The 23,511-nt window shown below is 35.4% G+C and overlaps 2 protein-coding genes and 1 pseudogene across 8 annotated transcripts; 2 read left to right on the forward strand and 1 right to left on the reverse strand.

Annotated features, from left to right (window-relative positions):
* Positions 1–1,234: 1,234 nt before the first annotated feature.
* On the forward strand, positions 1,235–11,509 carry TAO2 (aldehyde oxidase). Of its 6 annotated transcripts, none has more exons than XM_069288256.1 (11): positions 1,308–1,661; positions 1,846–2,126; positions 3,040–4,704; positions 5,987–6,246; positions 6,356–6,565; positions 6,910–7,128; positions 7,264–8,226; positions 9,839–9,934; positions 10,404–10,502; positions 10,652–10,841; positions 11,086–11,509. In XM_069288256.1, the coding sequence occupies exons 2-11, from the start codon at positions 1,976–1,978 to the stop codon at positions 11,334–11,336; spliced, it is 4,104 nt and encodes a 1,367-aa protein (XP_069144357.1). In that variant the 5' UTR covers positions 1,308–1,661; positions 1,846–1,975; the 3' UTR covers positions 11,337–11,509.
* A 3,175-nt stretch (positions 11,510–14,684) lies between these two features.
* LOC138339542 (uncharacterized) lies at positions 14,685–15,190 on the reverse strand. Its single transcript, XM_069291332.1, has 2 exons — positions 15,046–15,190; positions 14,685–14,851 (listed from the first exon to the last, which is right to left on the reverse strand). The coding sequence occupies exons 1-2, from the start codon at positions 15,188–15,190 to the stop codon at positions 14,685–14,687; spliced, it is 312 nt and encodes a 103-aa protein (XP_069147433.1).
* A 197-nt stretch (positions 15,191–15,387) lies between these two features.
* On the forward strand, positions 15,388–23,344 carry TAO4 (aldehyde oxidase-like; annotated as a pseudogene). The gene is made up of 10 exons (NR_144631.1): positions 15,388–15,622; positions 16,488–18,152; positions 18,670–18,928; positions 19,031–19,240; positions 19,582–19,800; positions 19,925–20,886; positions 21,798–21,923; positions 22,392–22,490; positions 22,618–22,807; positions 23,052–23,344. The product of NR_144631.1 is annotated as an aldehyde oxidase-like (transcript).
* Positions 23,345–23,511: the final 167 nt, after the last annotated feature.

Below are 23,511 nucleotides of genomic sequence, written 5' to 3' on the forward strand. Positions count from 1 at the left end.
GAATGCAATATATCTAGAACAAATTGCACTTAAATTGAACCCCATGTATTCGAGATACAAGTATTTGGACATATCTGGAGATACCAAAAATCTGATAAGATATGTAATATTATAAATTTGAATTTATCTAAGTGATTATCTTCTAAGCTAATGAAATTTTTTTCGAAGTTAATGAGTGCACGTGCATCTCACGTGGAAGAGTTTGCCTCTGGACTCGATGAACTACTAGAAACATTCAAGGAAGAGCAGCCCTCAATTACTGGGGTTTATTTAGTAGCTTATTAGAATTATGCAATATAGCAATTAGTTATGACTATGAGTGATGGTATTGACTTAAAATAAAATAAAAAAAAAGATCTCCACAATAAATCCTTTAGATGAAAGACACAAGTCATAAATAAGAATTAAAGATTGAGTTTTCATTATCCATAATAATATCCTACCTATGATAAAAATAACAAACGTTTCCTTTATTTACACTCGAATAGTTTAACAACTCCACAATTCTAGGCCTAACTAAAATATTTGGAAAATAGTATTTTTCTCTAACAATAAAAATTTAAAATAAAAACTTTTAAAAATAATTTTCTAATGTAAGTTAAGTTCTGAAATCTAGTCGAGCAAGTAATTAGAGGGCTTACGAACTATTCAATATTACCTGTTTTAATAATTTAATAAATGTGTATCTATTTTTTCTTCAAAAAATGTTATATTTTTATTTAGTACATATGTTTTAATAACATGTTTAAGCTGTAAAATTTAAAAGTGTATTTTGTAATGCATACACATTTTTCATTACCATATAACCCTTCTAACATGTTTTTTTTTTTAAAAAAATTTCGTGCCTAGTTAATCATGACAAATAACATAAAATGACCGTGCTACAATCCCTATTTATTAATGTGTTACTTCTTCTTTAATACATTTAAGAAAGAAATACATTTTTTATATTGAATTTTAAAATTTTAATATCATATCTACTCTAATTTAAATTTAAGATAGTGAGAGAAGTGCATTTTGATACATTTTCAAGTAAAGACTAATCTTCATTCTACCCTAGGTGGCAGTTGGCGATAATTTTTTTTTTCATTTTTCTATCAAATTTGTTTGATATTTCATATTCATATAAGAATCTTATTATTTTGAATTTGCTCAGTAAAACTCCATTATTATTAAGACTAAAATTGCTATCTACTAAAAAGTTTTCTATAGCTAAAACTCGAACATCTTTCACTGTATCATATCGTCATCAATATATATATTATCGAATAAAGTCTTTAAAGCAAATAAAAAAGTGTTAAAAAATTATTGGCCATCCTTTTCATATCCTCTTCCGAAAATAAAAACAGAGATATTCTATAAGTGTAATAGACTCGATGAGACATCAGTAGTCTTTCAAATTTAATTAAATCAAAGCAAGATTAAAATTTTAACCTGGTCGTCGGACACTACAGTTTCGTATGGTGTTGTTGCAGTAGACCATATTGTGTATTTGGACACCCAATTCAATTCAAAGATTCTTGCTTTTTTCTTTCAGTTCTGATATTTTTTAGCTGAGGAAGTATGAAAAACTATTTTGATAAAGGATTTGTGTCTATTTAATTGCTTCACAGTTTCAGCTAGCAAAGAATCTTGATCTCAGAAGTTCTTTGTGCTAAAAAGTAAGTATTTGGACACCCAATTCAAGTTCAAGATTCTTGATTTTTCTGTCAGTTCTGTTATTTTCCACCTGAGGAAGTAGAAAAGAAGTTGAAAAAGATTAAGTTTTTGAGACAGGGTTTGACTAAAGTTAAGTGTTTCAGCTAACCAAGAATCTTGATTTAAGAAGCTTTTTGTGTTGAACAGTAAATATTTGGAGACCAAAATCAATTCAAGGTTCATGCTTTTTCTTTCAGTTGGGATATTGTTCAGCTCAGGAAGTAGAAAAAAGATAAGATTTTGATAAAGGGACTATGTGAAAGGGGCTATTATATTAATGGAGGAAAGACAGAAAAAAGGGGGTTCATTGGTTTTTGCAGTTAATGGAGAGAGGTTTGAGTTGCCATGTGTTGATCCTTCTACAACTTTGCTTCAGTTCTTGCGCTCTCAGACTTTTTTCAAGAGTCCTAAACTTGGTTGTGGTGAAGGTAATTGTCCTTTTCTTATACCAACTATGTTACATGTATACTATGTTTTTTTTTAAAAAAAATAATCCTCATATTCGGGCCCGTTACCTTTCATAAGGTATCAAATAACTTTATCCATCAAGAAATTGACAAAAGAAATTGCCTAGTATTTTTGCCTCTGATGAGTTAGAAGATGAGACCTCATGGTTTTTGGCCGACCTGTAGTGTAACTATATGTTTGTTTTGGTGCAAATACACAAGGAATGTCTGTAGATTTAGTTAAAGTGATGTTCTTATGGAAAATCTTTCTTTTGCTTTCTTTCTGTGGTTTTTTACTGTAATTTCCGTATTCACTAGTCATCCTGCAGAAAGTTTATGCCAACTTATTAGGAATTACATTGAGGTTTTTGGCTCCTGTCGATTTTAAAATACTACTCCTAAGTGTTTTGTGACAGCAGAAGAGTGTGGTGGGACAGTAAAGGTTCTTTCATCTATAACCAGAAGTCTTGAGTTAGAGTCTTGAGAATGGGGTTCTCTATAGTACAGAGCGGTATAATGGATTAGTCAAGCCATTGGATTTTAGATGCTTGAAGGTTTACATGCAATGAAATTTTCCATTTACATCAACCGATTTCTCTTTAACTGTGGCTGCAAGCTTTTTTTTTTCCTTTTCTCCATATAAAGTAAATGTAGTTTTTAGTTTCCTAATGAACTACTTTATGTAATTCATTTTCCTTTTTCTTCTGGTTAACTGGGAGTTAAAACAATCAGTTTTCAAGATCAAACCCAAGACATAATGATCCTTTTCCGTGTTTTATGTCTTTAGACTATATGGTATCATCTCTTTACCTTCCATCTTAATCTGATTCTGTATTTGTGTAACAAATTCTCTAGTTGGGTTCAGAAAGAAGCTAACTAATTTGTATGGTTATAGGTGGTTGTGGGGCTTGTGTTGTTCTGGTATCGAAGTATGATCCAAAGCTTAAAAAGGTTGAAGATTTTAGCGTAAGTTCATGCCTTACACTTCTTTGCAGTTTAAATGGTTTTTCAATTACTACAAGTGAAGGTCTTGGGAACACCAGAGATGGTTTCCACTCTATTCATGAAAGGATTGCCGGTTTCCATGCTTCTCAATGCGGCTTTTGCACTCCCGGCATGTGTATGTCATTTTTCTCCGCTCTTGTCAATGCCGATAAAGGAAACAAGCCAGATCCTCCACCGGGATTCTCTAAGCTTACTTCGTCCGAAGCTGAAAAGGCAATAGAAGGAAACCTTTGTCGGTGCACTGGATACCGGCCCATTGCTGATGCCTGCAAGACTTTTGCTGCTGATATTGATATAGAGGATTTAGGATTCAATGCTTTTTGGAAAAACGGAGATTCCAAGCAAATGAAAGTAAGTAAATTACCTCCCTATGATCCAACTAAGAACTTCAATACATATCCCGAGTTCTTGAAAAGTGAATCCACCACGAATTTAGACTCTTTAAGGTACTCTTGGTATACTCCTGTTTCCATTGAGGATCTACAGAGCTTGTTGAACTCCAACGTGACAGAAAATGGTGCAAGCTTTAAACTAGTCGTTGGTAATACTGGAACAGGTTATTATAAAGAAACTCAGCGATATGATCATTACATTGATCTAAGGTACATTCCCGAACTCTCGATCATCAAAAGAGATCAGGCAGGCATCGACATTGGATCAACTGTGACAATCTATAAACTCATTTCATTCCTGAAAGAGGAAAGTAAAATCAATTTCGGTTCATATGGGAAGTTGGTGTCCGATAAACTGGCTTACCACATGGAGAAGATTGCTTCACCATTTGTTAGAAATTCTGCTAGTGTGGGAGGAAATTTGGTTATGGCACAGAAGAATGGTTTTCCTTCAGATATAGCTACATTATTTCTTGGGCTTTGTGCTACTGTTAGCTTGATGACTCGTCATGGACTTGTAAAGCTCACATGGGAGGAGTTATTGTTGAAACCACCACTGGACTCGAGAATTGTGCTTCTAAGTGTTTCGATCCCATTTAAGAAAGATCAAAATTCTAAATTTTTATTTGAAACTTATCGAGCTGCTCCACGACCTCATGGAAATGCATTGGCATATGTTAATGCTGCTTTCCAGGCTGATGTTTCTCTCTGCCAGAACGGCTTCTTGATAAACTATATCCGGTTGGCATTTGGTGCTTATGGCACAAAACACGCAACAAGGGCTAAAATGATAGAGAGATATCTAACCGGGAAAATGTTAAACATACAAGTTTTATATGGAGCTCTTAAATTAGTCAAACTAGCAGTTGTACCAGAAGATGGCACTTCACATCCTGAGTACAGATCAAGCTTAGCTGTCAGTTATGTTTTTGAGTTCCTTTATCCCTTCACTGATGCTCATTCTGCCCTTTCTGGTGGTTTATTCAATGGAATTAATGATACCTCAGTCGAAAAGGTTTTGAAAAGTAGTAAAGATGGTTGCATTAGTCAGGGGAGAAAACAAACACTACTCTCTTCTGCTAAGCAGGTTGTGGAATCAAGTACCGAGTACTATCCAGTAGGTGAACCGATGAAGAAGGTCGGAGCTGCCATGCAAGCTGCTGGTTTGTTTTACCTTTTAATATTTTGTTTCATGTTGTGATTCTTTCCATTTTTCCAGCTTTGATTCTAATTTTCAGGATTTTGCTGAATGCCTCTCAAAATGAGTGTCTTTACTTTATATTGAGAAGTATACGCATTACACATCCCTAAAGATCAGCTATTCAATCCCTCTTAATCGGCCATTCAAATCCCTCCAAATTTGCTATGCTATACCTCTCTATCACAATATTTATTCTCTATGATTACTACATCAAATCTCTATCATTTCACTTATTTACAACACTATATACAATAATTTACTATTAATTCATCATGCTAACACTAATGACCTTTCGAGAAATGAGGGTTATGCACAAGGTACAATCATTAAGTTTTTAGTTAATTCTGTTCTAAAAGGACAACTCAGTGCATAAGGCATTCCGTGTTCACACAGTATCAGGAAGGGCCACGCCCCAAGATGTGTGATGTAGGCAGTTTAGCCTAATTAGGCTGATTCCACGATTCAAACCCATGACCTATATCACCATTGCTCCAAGGATCTCTTCTAGTTAATTCAGTTAAACCATGCATTTTATCTGTCTAGATGAATGAATTATCTTATACATTTTCTATATTTTCATTCTCTAAATCCGCTTATGTTTTTTGTATATTCTGTAAATGCAATTTCTATAGAAATTTTACTTTGAGAGGGTGTGATGTTTCTCATACTAAATGACAAATTTATGAGGAGTGTTTAAGAAACTTTTTTGCTGAAACCAATGGAAAATTGCTTGAGATTCTCGTACTTATGAGAAACCTCGTTTAGAGTGCTTGTGAATAGTAGAAATGTGGAAACTTGTCCCTTCCCAAGTCTTTTGTTTCTTAAGGTATGCTCTGGACGTTCCATGTTTATACTTGCGCTTTATATTCCTATGTCGCTCGGACTGTTCAATGTATCGTTGGATGTGTGTCAGATCCTCCGAAATCTACGCATTTTTTGAGGTTTCGACATGGGTACGGCAACATTTTTGGAGGGTCCAAGCAACATAATTATTTTCTGTTGAATTGGTAACAGATATCTAAAGTGAAAATAAACAACTGAAGAACAACAAGTACAGAAGGGAAAAGCATTCTTGAGCTTTCGATTGAAGTTTCCTTTCTCTGAAAATGGTTCAGTATTTTCTAGATCAGTTGTTTTGGTCATTTCTTCACCTCTGTTTGCCTTCTTGTCATGTATTCTCCTTCCCCCACTTAATGATTTTATTTTTCTTACACAAGTGCGCTGGTTTATATACTATTTTCCAGGTGAAGCTGTTTATGTAGATGACATCCCTTCACCGCCAAACTGCCTGTATGGAGCATTTATATACAGTACGAAAGCATTAGCAGGTGTAAAGGGAATCCAGCTCGAATCGAATCAATTAACAGATGGAGTCGCCGCCGTTATTACTTTTAAAGATATCCCAATCGGAGGGGCAAATATAGGAGCTACTAGATTTTCTGATCCCGAGCCCTTATTTGCAGATGATCTCGTCCGATATGCTGGCGACAGAATTGCAATTGTGGTGGGCACTCCTTCTGCTGGAATTGTGTTATATGAAACATTATTTTTCACACATTAATCCAGAGGAACTATTTGCTTATGTTGTTTGATATGGTGGTCGAATTACACAGGTTGCTGACAGTCAGAGGTCTGCTGACGTGGCTGCAAGAACAGCCCTTGTTGAATACGACACTGCAAATGTAGATTCGCCCATTTTAACCGTTGAGGAAGCTGTTGAGAAATCTAGCTTTATCCAAATCCCGCCGTTTCTATATCCAAAACAGGTCGGTGATTTCTCGAAAGGAATGGCTGAAGCTGATCACAAGATTCTCTCAGCTGAGGTACTTTATATTTCTGTACTGTTCACATTTTTTAATGGTTTCCTGTGTTGGATATATCTCTTCCTAACAACTTAGGCTTTTAGATTAGATGATCACACAAATTCAACATGATATCAGATGCAGAAGCCCTAGGATCTAATCGCACCACCTCCACACCCATTACTAAAAAGAACTTCCACATGCCACGTTCATGAAAAAAATCAAGAGTGCACGTGATTGAGATGGTCACACAATTCAACATCCTAAATTTTGATTCCTGGATGGTGATCTAGAATGTCTTAACTGTAGATGTATGCTAAAGGTTCAATTTTATTACTTATTGGATTCTGAACAATCATTTCCAGGTAAGACTTGGTTCTGAGTACTATTTTTATATGGAGACACAGACTGCTCTTGCAATTCCAGACGAAGACAACTGCATGGTTGTTTATACTTCAAGTCAGTGCCCTGAGAGCGCACATCGTGTGATTGCCACTTGTCTTGGTGTTCCTACACACAATATCCGTGTAATTACAAGAAGGGTCGGAGGTGGTTTTGGGGGCAAGGGAGTCAGAGCAATGCCTGTGAGTATATAGAATAAATAATAATAAGGAATTCACAATCTACATATTTGTGCTTCGGGACATTTTAATAGCTTATCTTCTGTAGTGTTTTTAAGATTTTCTGACTCTGAACTTAAAGTTTATGTATGGTTTTAGGTCTCCACAGCCTGTGCACTTGCAGCATACAAGTTAAGGCGACCTGTCAGGATATATGTCAACAGGAACACTGACATGATAATGACAGGAGGAAGACACCCAATGAAAGTAACATATAGTGTAGGATTCAAGTCGAGCGGAAAGATCACAGCATTACATCTTGATCTATTGATAAATGCTGGGATCTCAGAAGATGTAAGCCCTATCCTACCATTAAGTGTGATAAAAGCACTAAAGAAATATGATTGGGGTGCCCTATCTTTTGATGTAAAACTATGCAAGACAAATCTTACCAGCAAATCGACTATGCGGGGCCCTGGGGAGGTGCAAGGATCTTACATTGCTGAAGCTATAATCGAACATGTATCGAGTTCACTATTGTTGGAGGTGGACTTGGTCAGAAATAAAAATGCCCATACATTTGAAAGCCTCAATTTTTTCTATGGTAACATTGTATCGGTAGGAGAATATACACTGCCTAGTATCATGGATAAGTTGGCTGTGTCCTCGAGCTTTTTCAAACGAAGAGAGATGATCAAACAGTTTAACCAGAAAAATACATGGAAAAAAAGGGGTATTTCTCGAGTGCCAATCGTGCATGAAGTTTCGCAACGATCGACCCCGGGGAAAGTCAGTATTCTGCAAGATGGATCGATTGTTGTAGAGGTTGGAGGGATTGAAATTGGCCAAGGGCTATGGACAAAGGTGAAACAGATGACTGCCTATGCTCTTGGTTTAATTGAAAGTAGTTGGGCCGAAGACCTTGTGGAGAAAGTAAGAGTCATACAAGCAGACACCTTAAGCATAGTGCAAGGTGGGTTGACGGCAGGGAGCACTACATCGGAATCAAGCTGTGAAGCTGTTAGACTTTGCTGTAATGTCTTGGTTGAAAGACTGACTCCTTTGAAGAATCAGTTGCAGGAACAAAATGTCTCTGTTGACTGGCCAACACTGATTCGACAGGTTTGCTTTCCCACTATATTACTACCTCAGTTTTTTCTGAAATTTCAAATCCGCAAGTCACACTGTCACAGTCAGTTACGTCCGGTTTTCTGGGATGGTTCTTGCAATCATAGTTAATGCGTATACTTTGAGACATCCTGAAAGATACTATGCACTGAGGTTATTCCTAGGATCTTGGTTCCTAGAGTCATATTAGAACATAAAGTAAATAACACTTAATTTATCGTGAAAAAAAAACCAGGACCTACACCTCATAGGATTTTACCAAACTTCAATAACTTCAAAGAGCAACTTTAGATTACTCTATAATCAAAGCAACTAACTCTAGTACCTCAGCTCAATAGTTCACTCAAATTGTTCAACAATTAACTATAATTGAATACTCTACTCTCTGAGGAGCCAAATCTACTTGGTACAATTCTCTAACGATTAACTATATAACCGTTTTCTCTCCTCTCCACGAAGTCAAACCACTTCGACTTGTTCTTTATTCTAAGAATTATAACAACTCAATAATAAACCTAGAACAAATCAACAAAGACTTATAACCCTAGACTTTAACTGATCATATATCTTCAACATTCAATAGTTCAGACTCGAACAAAACTCATTGATCATACTTCAAAATTCAATAGTTCAGACTCGAACACAACTCATTAACCCAGTTCCAGTGTTGCTATGAAGAAATACAGCTTTGCTCCAATGACTATTGCTCTCAAGATGATGACTTTCTTGAATATGCAATAGGTGCACTTTCAACGCTCTTCATGTCATATATATACTGGAGATTTGCCATGCCCTAGTTTATCACGATCTAGGACTCTTACTTCGAATAGGAATTATCTTCTTATAAGGAAATCCTTCCTTAAAAAGGAGTTTCATACTATAAGAAAACTTTGACCGATTTCCTTCCTTGAAAAGGTTTCATTCACGTTTGGGACCTAGTTCACCTCATAGAGTACACATAAGACAACAAGTAGTGAACTAGGTTAACTTCATCAATCATCAAAGCTGATTATGTTTCTCCTATTTCCCAACAATTTTCCCCTTTTTGAAGATGATCAACAATACATCATAGTTAACTTTGTCAAACATCAAAGTGCAATGCAATCATCAAAACTACAAATGTCATATTCTCTTATTCCCCAACATATCCTCTTTTCTGTCAATGTAGTATCAACAATGATTACCTTTTCCTTAACATGTGGTCACGTCCTAACAGAAGTTGTGATACCCAAGATGCTAAATTTAAATTAGTCAGAAGATAAAATACTGGAAAGTACTAGTTGACTATGTTGCTCGGGCTCTTCAAAAAATGTGGACGGGTGCAGGTCAGATCCTTCAAAAGCAATGTATTTTTGGTCGATCCGACACTGGTGTCAGCATTTTAGGAATGTCCGAGCAACATAGCTAGTTGAATTAAGTTGGTTCCACCAGTCACTGTAATTTTCTTAGTGTTGAATTCAATTTGAAGACCATAACTGAGTTCTTCACTTAAAAAAGAATTAATTGCACAATGTAGCTTTGGAACCATATTGAACTAAATCCAGTAGCCACTCTTGCTCGTGTTTTGTTATCTGAGTTTACAGTGCTCACCCCCTTCTCTTTGCAGGCACAAATGCAATCAGTACACTTAGCAGCACATTCTTATTATGTACCAGAATCTAGTTCCAAGAATTATTTGAACTTCGGCGCTGCTGTCAGTGAGGTAAGCTTATTATTTCTGTCGCTTGTTCTGGTTCTTTCAGCTTATTATTTCTGTCGCTTGTTCTGGTTCTTTCATCTATCTCTTAGTAATGTTCCCTGCTTTAGTCTGCTATTTTTAAGTATACCTCCCCATTTAATAGATAGAGATTATCACCAAGATTTCACGAGCCACTGCCAAATGCATTCCAGTTTCAAGCGCTGAGATCGAATTGATACATTAATACTGATTCAATCTGAGCTCTCTTATTGAGAATGTCAGCCTTGAAGAGGACTTGCACCTCCATTCTCTTTAGCAATATATTTTGATATCTACCATTTTACCACAAAGACATCTTGAAAGTGAAAATATTTAATGATTTTCAATTTTTAATATATATGAGTGCACAACACTTGATGAGAAACTTTGATTATGGTTAATTTTGCAGCCAATATCTTCATATGGCTTAGTAAACAAAAAGCTCTTTTTGCAGGTGGAGATTGATATTTTGACTGGAGAGACTACTATTTTGCAATCGGATATTATTTATGACTGCGGGCAGAGCTTGAATCCAGCCATTGATTTGGGACAGGTTTCTTTCTTCATTATGGATTTTAGATTATGTAACTAGAATTCGTTATATCATGCATTCGAGCTGTTATTTGAACTTCAGAACTATTTAGTTCTTGATCACAAGATTGTTCTAAATAGTGGGAATTTCTTTTTCCCGATTCGTTGCAGATTGAAGGGGCATTTGTTCAAGGAATTGGATTTTTCATGCATGAAGAATATCTTACAAACGAAGACGGGTTAATGGTCTCAAATAGCACTTGGACGTACAAGATCCCGACTATTGACACCATACCTCAGAATTTCAATGTCCATGTGGTAAACAGTGGACATCACAAAAAGCGTGTTCTCTCGTCCAAAGGTATAATTTCATTTCCTTTGCTGTTCCTTTGGTCAAACAAGTTCTTTGCTTGTTCATTTATGACTGCAGATGTCATGAAAAATTCTTATACTCATTCTTCACTTCAAAATGTCTCTTTTGATCAACATGGTATATGTATGTTCATTCATAGACAGTGGTGGATAAAGAATGAGTTTCACATGAACCTAGATCCGTCTTTGTATGTACAAACTGTTTGAATCTTAATATGCATGCTTTTTTGCAGCATCTGGTGAACCACCGTTGCTGCTGGCAGTTAGTGTCCATTGTGCAACACGAGCAGCGGTTAAAGCAGCACGTGAACAGCTCAAACAATGGGACAAGCTTGACGGGTCTGTTTCAGAATTCTATCTGGACGTCCCTGCCATATTACCTGTTGTGAAGACACAGTGTGGCCTGGATTATGTGGAGAAATACTTGGAAACTTTGGTGGCTCAGAAATCTAACTATACTTGCATCAACATGGATCTCAAATGATACTGAACTTAAAGAGTTGGTTTTTGTGGAGTCCATATCAAAACAGCAAATTCGCTATTTTGCTTCAAGTCACTATTTCTTTTTCCAATTTAATACGATTTACTATTTGATTCAATTTTCAATTCTACTATATTCAACCTCTAAATCAAAATAATATACCCCATTTAATTTTATTTGTTATCCATCTGCATATATAATTAAATAAACAATAGTAAATTCAAAAGTTCTCTTATTTTTTTCAATAGCATATAAAAAAATTGAAACATATAAAATTGTTATTTCCCTCAAATAAAACCGTCCGCTTATGCTGCCACGTCCTAAATATATTTTCTTTTTGAAAAGAGTCAAATAAGTAGGTACGAAAATTATTTGCCTGTCCCCTTCAAATCTTCTGACCTTGGAATTTTCTGAAAAGATTAGACTGTATGAAACTTCAAAAGTATTTTAATGAATTATTGATACTCTATCGTGTCAATTTATATTACTTTAATTTAAACAATTTTAAAAGAATGATATATTATTATATTTAGTAGTAATAATTTAATTAAATAATTTATAATTATATAAATATTTATAACTTATTTTGATAAATATTAATATTATCACGCATTTTAATATCATTAAAAAATTAAAATATTAAGCATAGTAATTAGTAGGCATGAAGTGGCGAAAGTAAAACATAATTATTTCATTCTTTGTATCTTATGTAATCACAAAGTCGCGTTCTCTAGATTATCTCCTACTAATTACCTATTAATCCTCAAATGATTATCCACATTTTTCACATTGTCAATTACTTTATCAAGATCTAACAAATTCAACGAGAAGGGATAAACTATCAATCATTTCTGGATAAATTCGAAGAAGAAGATAAGAGAGAAATACTTTATATTATAAGGCTAATTATCTTTTTTAGTTCATACATATATCAAATGAAGTTTAAGGTAGATAACTTACTCGTTATTCCTAGCTTTTATATTCTTGAATTACTTAAGCATCCTCATTTGTAATATCATCATAGTGAGGATTATAAATTCTGTTATGATCATAGAATACCTAGTTTTTTTTTAATTTTTATTTTCGTCATGCTTGTTAACTAGTAGAGACTTGTTATCTAATTAGGAATAGTAAAGTAAGACCTAACCCCCTTACTGTTAGGATCGAAAGGTGTAATGCGGAAGCTAGCAAAACAAATCTTAAAAGACCACGAGTAAGAAGACAAACAAGAAATATACCAAAAGACACAAAGATTTAACGTGGTTCGGTCAACCGACCTACGTCTACGAAGGAGGTCCAATTCACTATAAATATGAGAGTACAAAATATAGAGCAGAAATAACCTCAACCAATTCACTCAAAATACATGGGAGGTTTACACAAGTGATAACGTATTAAGCTTGTGTCCACAAATTTCCCCCTAACCAAAACTTTCAAAACCCTTAAAACTACATTATGAATGTTGATTAAGTTATAAGGAACATCACTCTATTTATAGAGTCCTAAACCTTTTCCTGCATAAAAAGGACTAGTCAATCCAAAATCTTTTAGCACTCTTATTAGTGTCAATATTTAATGCCACTAAAAGTTACTTTAATTATAGTGACTTGTACTTATTATTATTGATATTTTTTATTTTTAATAAAAAATCACTAGACGCTCTATCTAGTGGTAAATTTACTAAAAAAAAATAAATCATTTTTGACATTTATTCGTGGAAGAAATTCTACACTTGTATAGAACATATTTTTTCTGTGTTGAATAGTTGAATAGAGAGATAAATATGAAAAGTGAATATTCTTTTATTTCATTTTTTCATTTTATTTTTTAAACTGTAATATATTATTATCCCTGGGATATACATCAATGGTAAGTTTTAGAAATCCTTCTTTTTTTAAAAAAAAATTCATGTCAAATCAGACCATGAATATTTAACCATTGTGCATGTAGCATACACTTGTGTATAAAAGCAAGCATTTTTAGACACCCAAATCAAATCAAGATTCTTGCTTTTCTTTCAGCTGTGATATTTCTCAGCTGACAAATTAGAAGAAAAAAAAAAGAGTAGAAAAAGATATGACTTTGATCAAAGTCAATTGAAGTGCTTGAGTATATTTTGCAGCTAAAGACAAGATTTTGTTACATTGATTTGATGGAGGAAAAACAGAAAAAAGGGACTTCATTGGTTTTTGCAGTTAATGGAGAGAGGTTTGAGTTGCCATGTATTGATCCTTCTACAACTTTGCTTCATTTCTTGCGCTCTCAGACTTGTTTCAACAGTCCTAAACTTGGTTGCGGCGAAGGTAATTCTCCTTTTCCTGTATATAAGTACTGCGACTTGACATGAAGTTTAAGAAGAAAAATAAAAATCTTTTTGAATGTGTGCTCTAAATGTGTCATTAATTTTTTTTGGGACCGACTAAAACACAATGTGATCATATAAATTGGGATAGAGGTAGTTTGTGTTTCTTAATAACTGTTGTGTCCGGGGAGGATACCTCGACTTAATTTCATTGGTACTAGCTACCCCTTATCAAGTATCATGTAACTTTGTCAATTAAGAGTTTGAGACATTATGATTATTAACCGAACAATATGGTTTGTTGTTCGTATGAATCCACAACGAGTTAAGGGACCAGGTCCTTGACTAATCAATATCTAAGAACAAAGAGTAAGAATCTATACAACAGAATATAAGTAACACAAGATTTTTATGTGGAAACCTTGTTGCTCAAAAAAGAAAAAGAATAACCACCTGTCACGAGAATTTTACTAACAACTTCACTTAACACAAGGTTTACAAATTCTTGCATCCTCGGAAGTAAACAATCCCTTACCTCTTATTACAACTCTATTACAAGACTAGTGTAACAATTCTATTACACTCCTACTATACATGCCAACTAACTCTAGGTGATATAGATTTCAACAACTCGAATCTAAAATGGAGTAGGTTTACAATATTTAGCACACGAACCAAAACCTAACAACTAGGAATAAAAGAACAACCTCGATTGATAAGAGCAGGTCCCTTGTAGTTTGAGGTCCTCATGTTATAAAAACTGAGACAAGTTATATGTTAAAACAAAAACAACATTTTTCAATGTTGAAACAGCTAGGCTTTGCTCTTTGTCAAGTCTCTTTATTAATGAAAGAGAGACAATGGGCAAAACCTTAACCTCTTCTCATTGATCAAGGTGTACAAGGACTCTACTGTCCTGTTGCTGTAATGCCAGCAAGGCTGACTCAATAACATTGGAGGCCTAAAGCGAAATTTAAGAAAGGAGTCCTAATATTTTTTTTTCTTGCATATATACTTTAATTTAAAATCTACTTTTTTAGCTGTTTTAATTATTCCTTTACAAAAGATAATATAGCTATTTTATTCGATCTCTCTTGTGACATTATCGATCTTAAAGTAGATTTAATTAATTTTAATTTCAAAAAACTTCTTTCGATTGAGGCAACGGTTACAGGAACTGTTAGCATTATGCTATAAGCAATATGTGTATTTGGAATGAATCAAGTCTTTTTATTTGATTTAGTATTTCTATTAAATCATTATCTTCTACTTATTATTTTCCTTAACACATTTAATTCAAAGAACAAATCTAAATCATCAATATCAGAATAAATATCACGTGTTAAAAAAAATTCAAGGTTAAGACAATATCGTTTAAATTCTCATTATCTAGTTATCTCAATATTTTACCACTAAATAAGAAATTAAAAATATTTTCATATGCTTCAATTCGTTCAAATCTATTTTGAAGTGAAAATGTAGTTTGATCTACTCTCTCTATATAATAATCAACTATAAAAGATTCTTCAAGAGATTTTGTGATTTCGCTATCCATATTTTCATCATATTATTTCTTACGAAATTCAAATTTATTTTCATCCCATATGCGATTTTCTTGATAAAAATCATAACATAGCATCATATATTTTTTATTTAAAAAATAGCATATATGAGTAATTATTTTTTTAAAATGAAGCTCCTAAAATATATGGGGCCGTGGCCTAGGGGTGGGTTGTTGTGGCGCGGATTTAACTCGTCTCCATTACTTATTCTCTCAATTTCCTAAAGTACACACTTGAAAGCCATCTATCATAATTTTAAACTGAAGGGAAGATTTCATCTTTAATTTTGAATTATGACACAAAACTAATGGGGAGATTTCATCTTTAGTTTTGAATCAAAGTGTGCCGCACTGTGCAGACACGATATGCTTAACATCTGTGTTGTTTGACTTTATTTGTGAAAAAGCATTAGAGGCCTTCATCAGGTGTGTCAATCATCCAAATCAGTTTTACAGCATTATAGCATGTTTGTTTGGTGCTAATACGAAAGGAATATTAAAAAAGTGTGGATTTAGTTAAATTGGTTATCTCATGGAAAATCTTCCTTTTTCTCAGTTTCTGTTATTTTTTCTGGGAATTGATAACTTTACTGTACTTCTCTCATTTACTATTCATCTTGAACACATAATATTTTGATCAACTTATTAGGAATTCCTTTTAGTTTTTTCGGCTCCCGTGTATAACCACAGAAGGGACCCTTCGGGATGGCCCAGTGGTTTGGGCTTGAGAATTCCATGTTGGAGATCTCAAGTTCGAAACCCCTAAGGGGTTTACTTTCTGGTCAAGCTCGTCGCACCGGATTTGCCTAGTGCGGGTTACTTCTCTCCTAAGTGATTTGCAAGTTATTGTATAGGAGCGGAAGCTGCACCCAAAGAATAGCGGCTGCAGGGTTCTTTCAGCTCCAAATAGAGGTCTCCAGTTCGAGTCTTGACTATGGGATCATCTTATAATGGATTAGTCAGGCCATTGGATTCTAATTTCTTGAGGGTTTTCAGGCAATGAAATCTTTCAAATAAAAAATAAATGGTTTCTCTTAATTTGTGGTTGCGAGTTTTTATTTTCTTTTCTCATATAAAGTTAATGGAGTTTTTAGTTTCAAATGAACTAATTTATGTAATTCATCTTCCTATTTCTTCTGGTTGATTGGGAGTTAAAACAATCAGTTCTCAACACTCGAACCTGAGATGTAATGATCATTTTGCTTGTTTGCTGACTTTAGACTAATGTATTTGTGTAACACCTTCTCAATTTGTGGTTCGGAACGAAGTTGACTTATTTGTATGGTTACAGGTGGTTGTGGGGCTTGTGTCGTTCTGGTATCAAAGTATGATCCAAAGCTTAAAAAGGTTGAAGATCTTAGCGTAAGTTCATGCCTTACACTTCTTTGCAGTTTAAATGGTTTTTCAATTACTACAAGTGAAGGTCTTGGGAACACCAGAGATGGTTTCCACTCTATTCATGAAAGGATTGCCGGTTTCCATGCTTCTCAATGCGGCTTTTGCACTCCCGGCATGTGTATGTCATTTTTCTCCGCTCTTGTCAACGCCGATAAAGGAAACAAGCCAGATCCTCCACCGGGATTCTCTAAGCTTAATTCGTCCGAAGCTGAAAAGGCCATAGTAGGGAACCTTTGTCGGTGTACTGGATACCGGCCCATTGCTTATGCCTGCAAGTCTTTTGCTGCTGATATTGATATAGAGGATTTGGGGCTCAATTCTTTTTGGAAAAACGGAGATTCCAAGGAAATGAAAGTAAGTAAATTACCTCCCTATGATCCAAACAAGAATTTAAGTACATATCCCAAGTTCTTGAAAAGTGAATCTGCCACGATTTTGGACTCCTCAAGGTACCCTTGGTACAGTCCTGTTTCCATTGAGGAGCTACGGAGCTTGTTGTACTCCAATGTGACGGAAATTGGTACAAGCTTTAAACTTGTCATTGGTAATACTGGCAGTGGTTATTATAAGGAAACTCAACGATATGATCATTACATTGATCTCAGGCATGTTCCTGAACTCTCAATAATCAAAAGAAATCAAACAGGCATTGAAGTCGGAGCAACTGTGACTGTCTCTACATTCATTTCTTTCTTGAAAGAGGAAAGTAAAATCAATTTTGGTTCATATGGAAAGTTGGTGTCTGATAAACTGGCTTACCACATGGAGAAGATTGCTTCACCATTTGTGAGAAACTCTGCTAGTGTGGGAGGAAATTTGGTTATGGCACAGAAGAATGGTTTTCCTTCAGATATTGCTACATTATTTCTCGGGCTTTGTGCTACTGTTAGCTTGATAACTGGACATGGATTTGAAAACCTCACATGGGAAGAGTTACCATTGAGACCACCACCAGACTCGAGGACTGTACTTCTAACTGTTTCTATCCCATTTAAGAAAGATCAAAATTCTAAATTTTTGTTTGAAGCCTATCGAGCTGCTCCACGACCTTATGGAAATGCATTGGCATATATAAATGCTGCTTTCCGGGCTGATGTTTCTCTCTGCCAGAACAGCTTCAGGATAAACAATATCCGGTTGGCATTTGGTGCTTATGGCACTAAATATGCAACAAGGGCTAAAAAGGTAGAGAAATATCTAACTGGGAAAATGTTAAACGTACATATTTTATATGAAGCACTAAAATTAATCAAACTAGCAGTGGTACCGGAAGATGGCACTTTGCACCCTGAGTACAGATCAAGCTTGGCTGTCAGTTTTGTTTTTGAGTTTCTTTATCCCTTAACTGATGCTCATTCTGTTATTTCTGGTGGCTTACACAATGGAATTAATGACATCTCAGTCGAGGAAGTCTTCAAAAGTAGTAAAGATGGATGCATCAGTCAGGGGAAAAAACAAACACTACTGTTTTCTGCTAAGCAGGTTATGGAATCTAGTACTGAGTACTATCCAGTAGGTGAACCGATGATGAAGGTCGGACCTGCCATGCAAGCTTCTGGTTTGTTCCGCCTTTTAATATTTTATATCGTCTTGTGCTTTTACCCTTTTTTCCGGCTTTGACACTAATGGCTTTTTGAGATATAAGTAGTTATGGACAAAATATACTTATTAAATGCTAGGAGTATTACAATGATTAAGTTTCTTGTTAATTCCGTTTTCAAAAGGGCAGCTCTATGCACAAAGCATCTGGCGTTCACACAGATGCTTTTGAACACATGTGGAAACTTGTCCCTTCTCAAGTCTTTTAGTTTCTTCACAGAAGCACTGTACATTCCATTTCTATGAATGTGATTTATATTGCTACGTTGCTCGGATTGATCAAAGTATCATTGGATGTGTGTAGGATCCTCCAAAATCTATGCATTTTTGGAGGGTTCGAGCAACATGGTATATTTTGTGAAATTGATAACTGATATTTAAAGTGAAAATACACAATTGAAGATAGTTTTAAATGATAACTTTCTGTATGCAACATTCTGAACTTCAAATGCGTTGGTTTATATTCTACTGTCCAGGTGAAGCTGTTTATGTAGATGACATCCCTTCACCACCAAACTGCCTACATGGAGCATTTATCTACAGTAGAAACCGTTAGCTGGTGTAAAAGGAATCCAGCTCAAGTCTAATCAATTAACAAATGGAGTCACCGAGGTTATAACTTGTAAAGATATCCCAAGTGGAGGGGAAAATGTAGGAGTTATTACAAGGTTTGATCCTGAGCCCTTATTTGCAGATGATCTCGTCCGATGCGTAGGTGACAGAATCGCAATTGTGGTGAGTACTTAAAGTTTCCTTCTTCTGCTTTGTGTTCTATGAAATATTAATTTGTCATGCACTTCTATATAGAGGAACTTTGAACTATTCTGAATGACACAGGTTGCTGACAGTCAGAGGTCTGCTGATGTGGCTGCAAGAACGGTCCTTGTTGAATACGATACTGATGATATAGATTCACCCATTTTAACCGTCGAGGATGCTGTTGAAAAATCTAGCTTTATCAAAATCTCACCATTTCTGTATCCAAAACAAGTCGGTGATTTCTCGAAAGGAATGGCTGAAGCTGATCACAAGATTTTCTCTGCTGAGGTATTTTGTATTTCTCTATTGTTCACGTCTGTTATAATGGTTTCCCGTGTTGGAAATATTTCTTTCTTAAATAACAACTTAGGCTTTAAGATGAGATGATGACACACTTCAACATGGTATCTGAGCAGGCAGATGTCCTAGGTTTTTATCTCACCGCTACCCATCATTAAAAAGAATATACACGTAGTTGTCTCATAAAAAGAAAATCCAAACCCGCACGTGAGTGGGCCTGTTGAAGATAATTAATTGGTTCCCGGAAGGTGATCTAGCATGTCTAACTGTAGATGTATGCTAAAGGTTTGAATTTTTTACTTATTGGATTTTTTAACAATCATTTCCAGGTAAGACTTGGTTCCGAGTACTATTTTTATATGGAGACACAGACTGCCCTAGCAATTCCAGATGAAGACAACTGCATGGTTGTTTATACTTCAAGCCAGTGCCCTGAGAGAGCACAATATATGATCGCCACTTGTCTTGGTATTCCTGAACACAGTATCCGTGTAATTACCAGAAGAGTCGGAGGTGGCTTTGGGGGCAAGGCAATCAAATCAATGCCAGTGAGTTTGTGATATAAAATTTACTATCTACATAATTATTTTTGGAACATTATTAGCTTATTTCCTATAGTATTAGTTTATGAAAATTTCTGATTCTGATGTCAAAGTTTATGTATGATTTTAGATCTCTGCAGCCTGTGCACTTGCAGCATACAAGTTAAGGCAACCTGTCAGGATATATGTCAACCGGAACAGTGACATGGTAATGACAGGAGGAAGACACCCAATGAAAGTAACATATAGTGTAGGATTCAAGTCGAGTGGAAAGATCACAGCATTGCATCTTGATCTATTGATAAATGCTGGGATCTCGGACGATGTAAGTCCCACCATACCATTAAATGTGATTAAAGCACTAAAGAAATATGATTGGGTGCCTTATCTTTCGATGTAAAACTATGCAAGACAAGTCTTACTAGCAAATCGGCTATGCGGCCCCCTGGGGAGGTGCAGGGATCTTATATTGCCGAAGCTATAATAGAACATGTATCAAGTTCACTGTCGATGGAGGTGGACTCGGTCAGAAATAAAAATGTTCATACATTTGAAAGTCTTAATTTGGTCTATGATAACATTGTATCAGTAGGAGAATATACAATGCCTAGTATCATGGATAAGTTGGCTGTGTCCTCAAACTTTTTTCAACGTAGCAAGATGATAGAACAGTTCAACCAGAAAAGCACATGGAAGAAAAGGGGTATCTCCCGAGTACCAATCGTGTATTAAGCTATAGAACAATCGAAACCAGGAAAAGTCAGTATTCTGCAAGACGGATCAATTGTTGTAGAGGTAGGAGGGATTGAGATTGGCCAAGGGTTATGGACAAAGGTTAAGCAGATGACTGCCTATTCTCTTGGTTTAATCGAAAGCAGTTGGGCCGAAGAACTTGTGGAGAAAATACGAGTCATACAAGCAGATACCTTAAGCATAGTGCAAGGTGGGTATACAGCTGGGAGCACTACATCGGAATCAAGTTGTGAAGCTGTTAGACTTTGCTGTAATGTCTTGGTTGAAAGGTTGAGTCCTCTTAAGAAAAAGTTACAGGAACAAAATGTCTCTGTTGATTGGCCAACACTGATTCGCCAGGTTTGTTTTCTCACTATATTGCCACCTAATTTTCACATTGTCACAGTCCATAACTTCCGCTTTTCCGGGTTGGTTTTTGCAATCACAGTTAATTTGTATTCTTTGAGATGTCATCTTTGTAGGGAATGCATATCAATGATTACCTAGTTCTTAACATGTCATTGCGTCCTAACAAAACTCATGATTCCAAAGATGCTAAATTTAAATTGGTCACAAGATAAATTCTGGAAAGTATTGTTGAAATCGGTTTAACATACACACAAGCGAATACGAATTTTTTAGTGTTGAATTCAATTTGAAGACCATAACAAAGTGATTCACTTTAAGTCAATGGAGGAAAATGTAGCGACCCGTTGGGTCATTAATTGCGTGTATGTAGCTTGGGAACAATTTGTTAATTTAAATCCATTAGCCACTCTTGCTCATCTTTTAAGTATCTTGTTGGATTTTATTTGCCCTGATTTCTTACCATAAATAGGTTTTCCTTTTAGGAAAAGGTTTTGAATTGACTAATCCTTTTCTTGTAGGAAAAGGTTTAGGACTCTATAAATAGATGAATATTCCTTTTAACTTAATCAGCATTCACAATGTAGTCTTACAGGCTTTGAGAGTTTTGGTTAGAGGGAGAATCTGTGGGTCACAAGCTTGATATGTTATCACTTGTGTGAACCTCCCATGTATTCTGAGTGAATTGGTTGAGGTTGTTTCTCTCTGTATTTTGTACTCTTATATTTATAGTGGATTGCTCATCTCCTTTGTGGACGTAGGTTGATTGACCGAACCACGTTAAATCTTTGTGTCTTTTGATATATTTCTCGTTGTCTTCTTACTCGTGGTCTTTCGAGGTTTGTATTGCTAGCTTCCGCGTTTACACCTGCTTATTTTCGGTCCTAACATATCTGAGTTTGCAGTTCTGTCCCTCCACCCCCTTCTTTTTGCAGGCACAAATGGAATCAGTAAACTTAGCAGCAAATTCTTATTATGTACCAGAATCTGATTTTACGAGTTATTTGAACTTTGGTGCTGCTGTCAGTGAGGTAAACTTGTTGTTTGTCACTTTTTCTGGTTCAGTCATCCATGTTTTGGTAAAGTTCCCAGCTTCAGTCTTCGCTTCATTAAAGTAGACATAGAGAATTAGATCACCAAGATTACACAATCCAATGCCAAATTTTATTCCAATTTCAAGAGCTCGGATCAAATCACTATACTAATACTGATTTGATCCGACCTCTCTTATTGAGAATGAATGAATGATCAACCTTGAAGAGGACTTGGACGTAACCTCCATGTTCTTAAGCATAAGATTTTGAGTCTCCTGTGTCTACCCCGCCTACCATTTCACCACCAAGACATCTTGAAAGTGAATCGTATTCATTGATTATCATTTTTTAATATACTTCAGTGCACAACTCTTGGCCCGGAACTCTGATGTGAACCATTTTACAGCCAATATATTTTCTGCAGAACCTTCATATGGCTCAGTAACCAATAAGGGTCTTCTGCAGGTGGAGATTGATATCCTGACCGGAGAGACTACCATTTTGCAATCTGATATTATTTACGACTGTGGGCAGAGCTTGAATCCAGCCGTTGATATGGGACAGGTGCATCATGCATTCGAGCTGTTAAAATAATGCTGTTATTCAAACTTCAGAACTATTTAATCCTTGATCACTAGATTGTTCTAAATAGGTGGCAATTGTTTTTTTTCTTTCTATTCCTTAATTGCAGATTGAAGGGGCTTTCGTTCAAGGAATCGGATTTTTCATGAACAAAGAGTATCTTACAAACGAAGATGGGTTAATGGTCTCGAATAGTACATGGACATACAAGATCCCAACAATTGACACCATACCTCGAAATTTCAATGTTCATGTGGTAAACAGAGGACACCACGAAAAACGTGTTCTCTCCTCTAAAGGTATAATTCTTTCTTCATCTTCTTTCCTGTCCCTGATTCAAACAAGTTTCTCGAGTTCACTGATTGTTCCTTTTTAACTGAGTATGGCATGAAACATGTTATGGAATGAAAGAGATATGACAGAAGATAAAATAGAAAAGAAAATAAACAAAGCTAATTGTATTGAAAATTTGACTTCAAATCCTGGATCCGTCTTTGTTTATACAAAACCGTTGAATCTTAATATGAATACTTTTTTTCGCAGCATCTGGTGAGCCACCGTTGCTTCTGGTAGTCAGCGTCCATTGTGCAGCACGAGCAGCGGTTAAAGCAGCACGTGAACAGCTCAAACAATGGGACAAGCTTGACGGGTCTGTTTCAGAATTCTATCTGGACGTCCCCGCCATATTACCCGTTGTGAAGACACAACGGTTAAATATTGTTTTTCTTTAAATCTTCTTATTAAAAGAATAAGTTTCTTTTGTTTTTCTGTCAATATCAAACCTCAACGTATATTTTTGATCGTTTAGCAATAAAAATAACGTTGTAAAGATTAAATTAGGTGGAATGTTTCTCTATTAATAATTAGGGCACAAAAGTATTCTCCGTATTATAAAATCAAATACTATGACATTTCTGTGAAAAAAAATTATTATATTACGAGTGTATATAATTTAAATTTAATTCGAAAACGTTATACCTTAATACGTATTAGATAAAAGTGC

Source organism: Solanum lycopersicum, chromosome 1 (genome assembly GCF_036512215.1).
Source record: "Solanum lycopersicum chromosome 1, SLM_r2.1".
In the NCBI taxonomy this organism is placed as follows: domain Eukaryota; kingdom Viridiplantae; phylum Streptophyta; class Magnoliopsida; order Solanales; family Solanaceae; genus Solanum; species Solanum lycopersicum.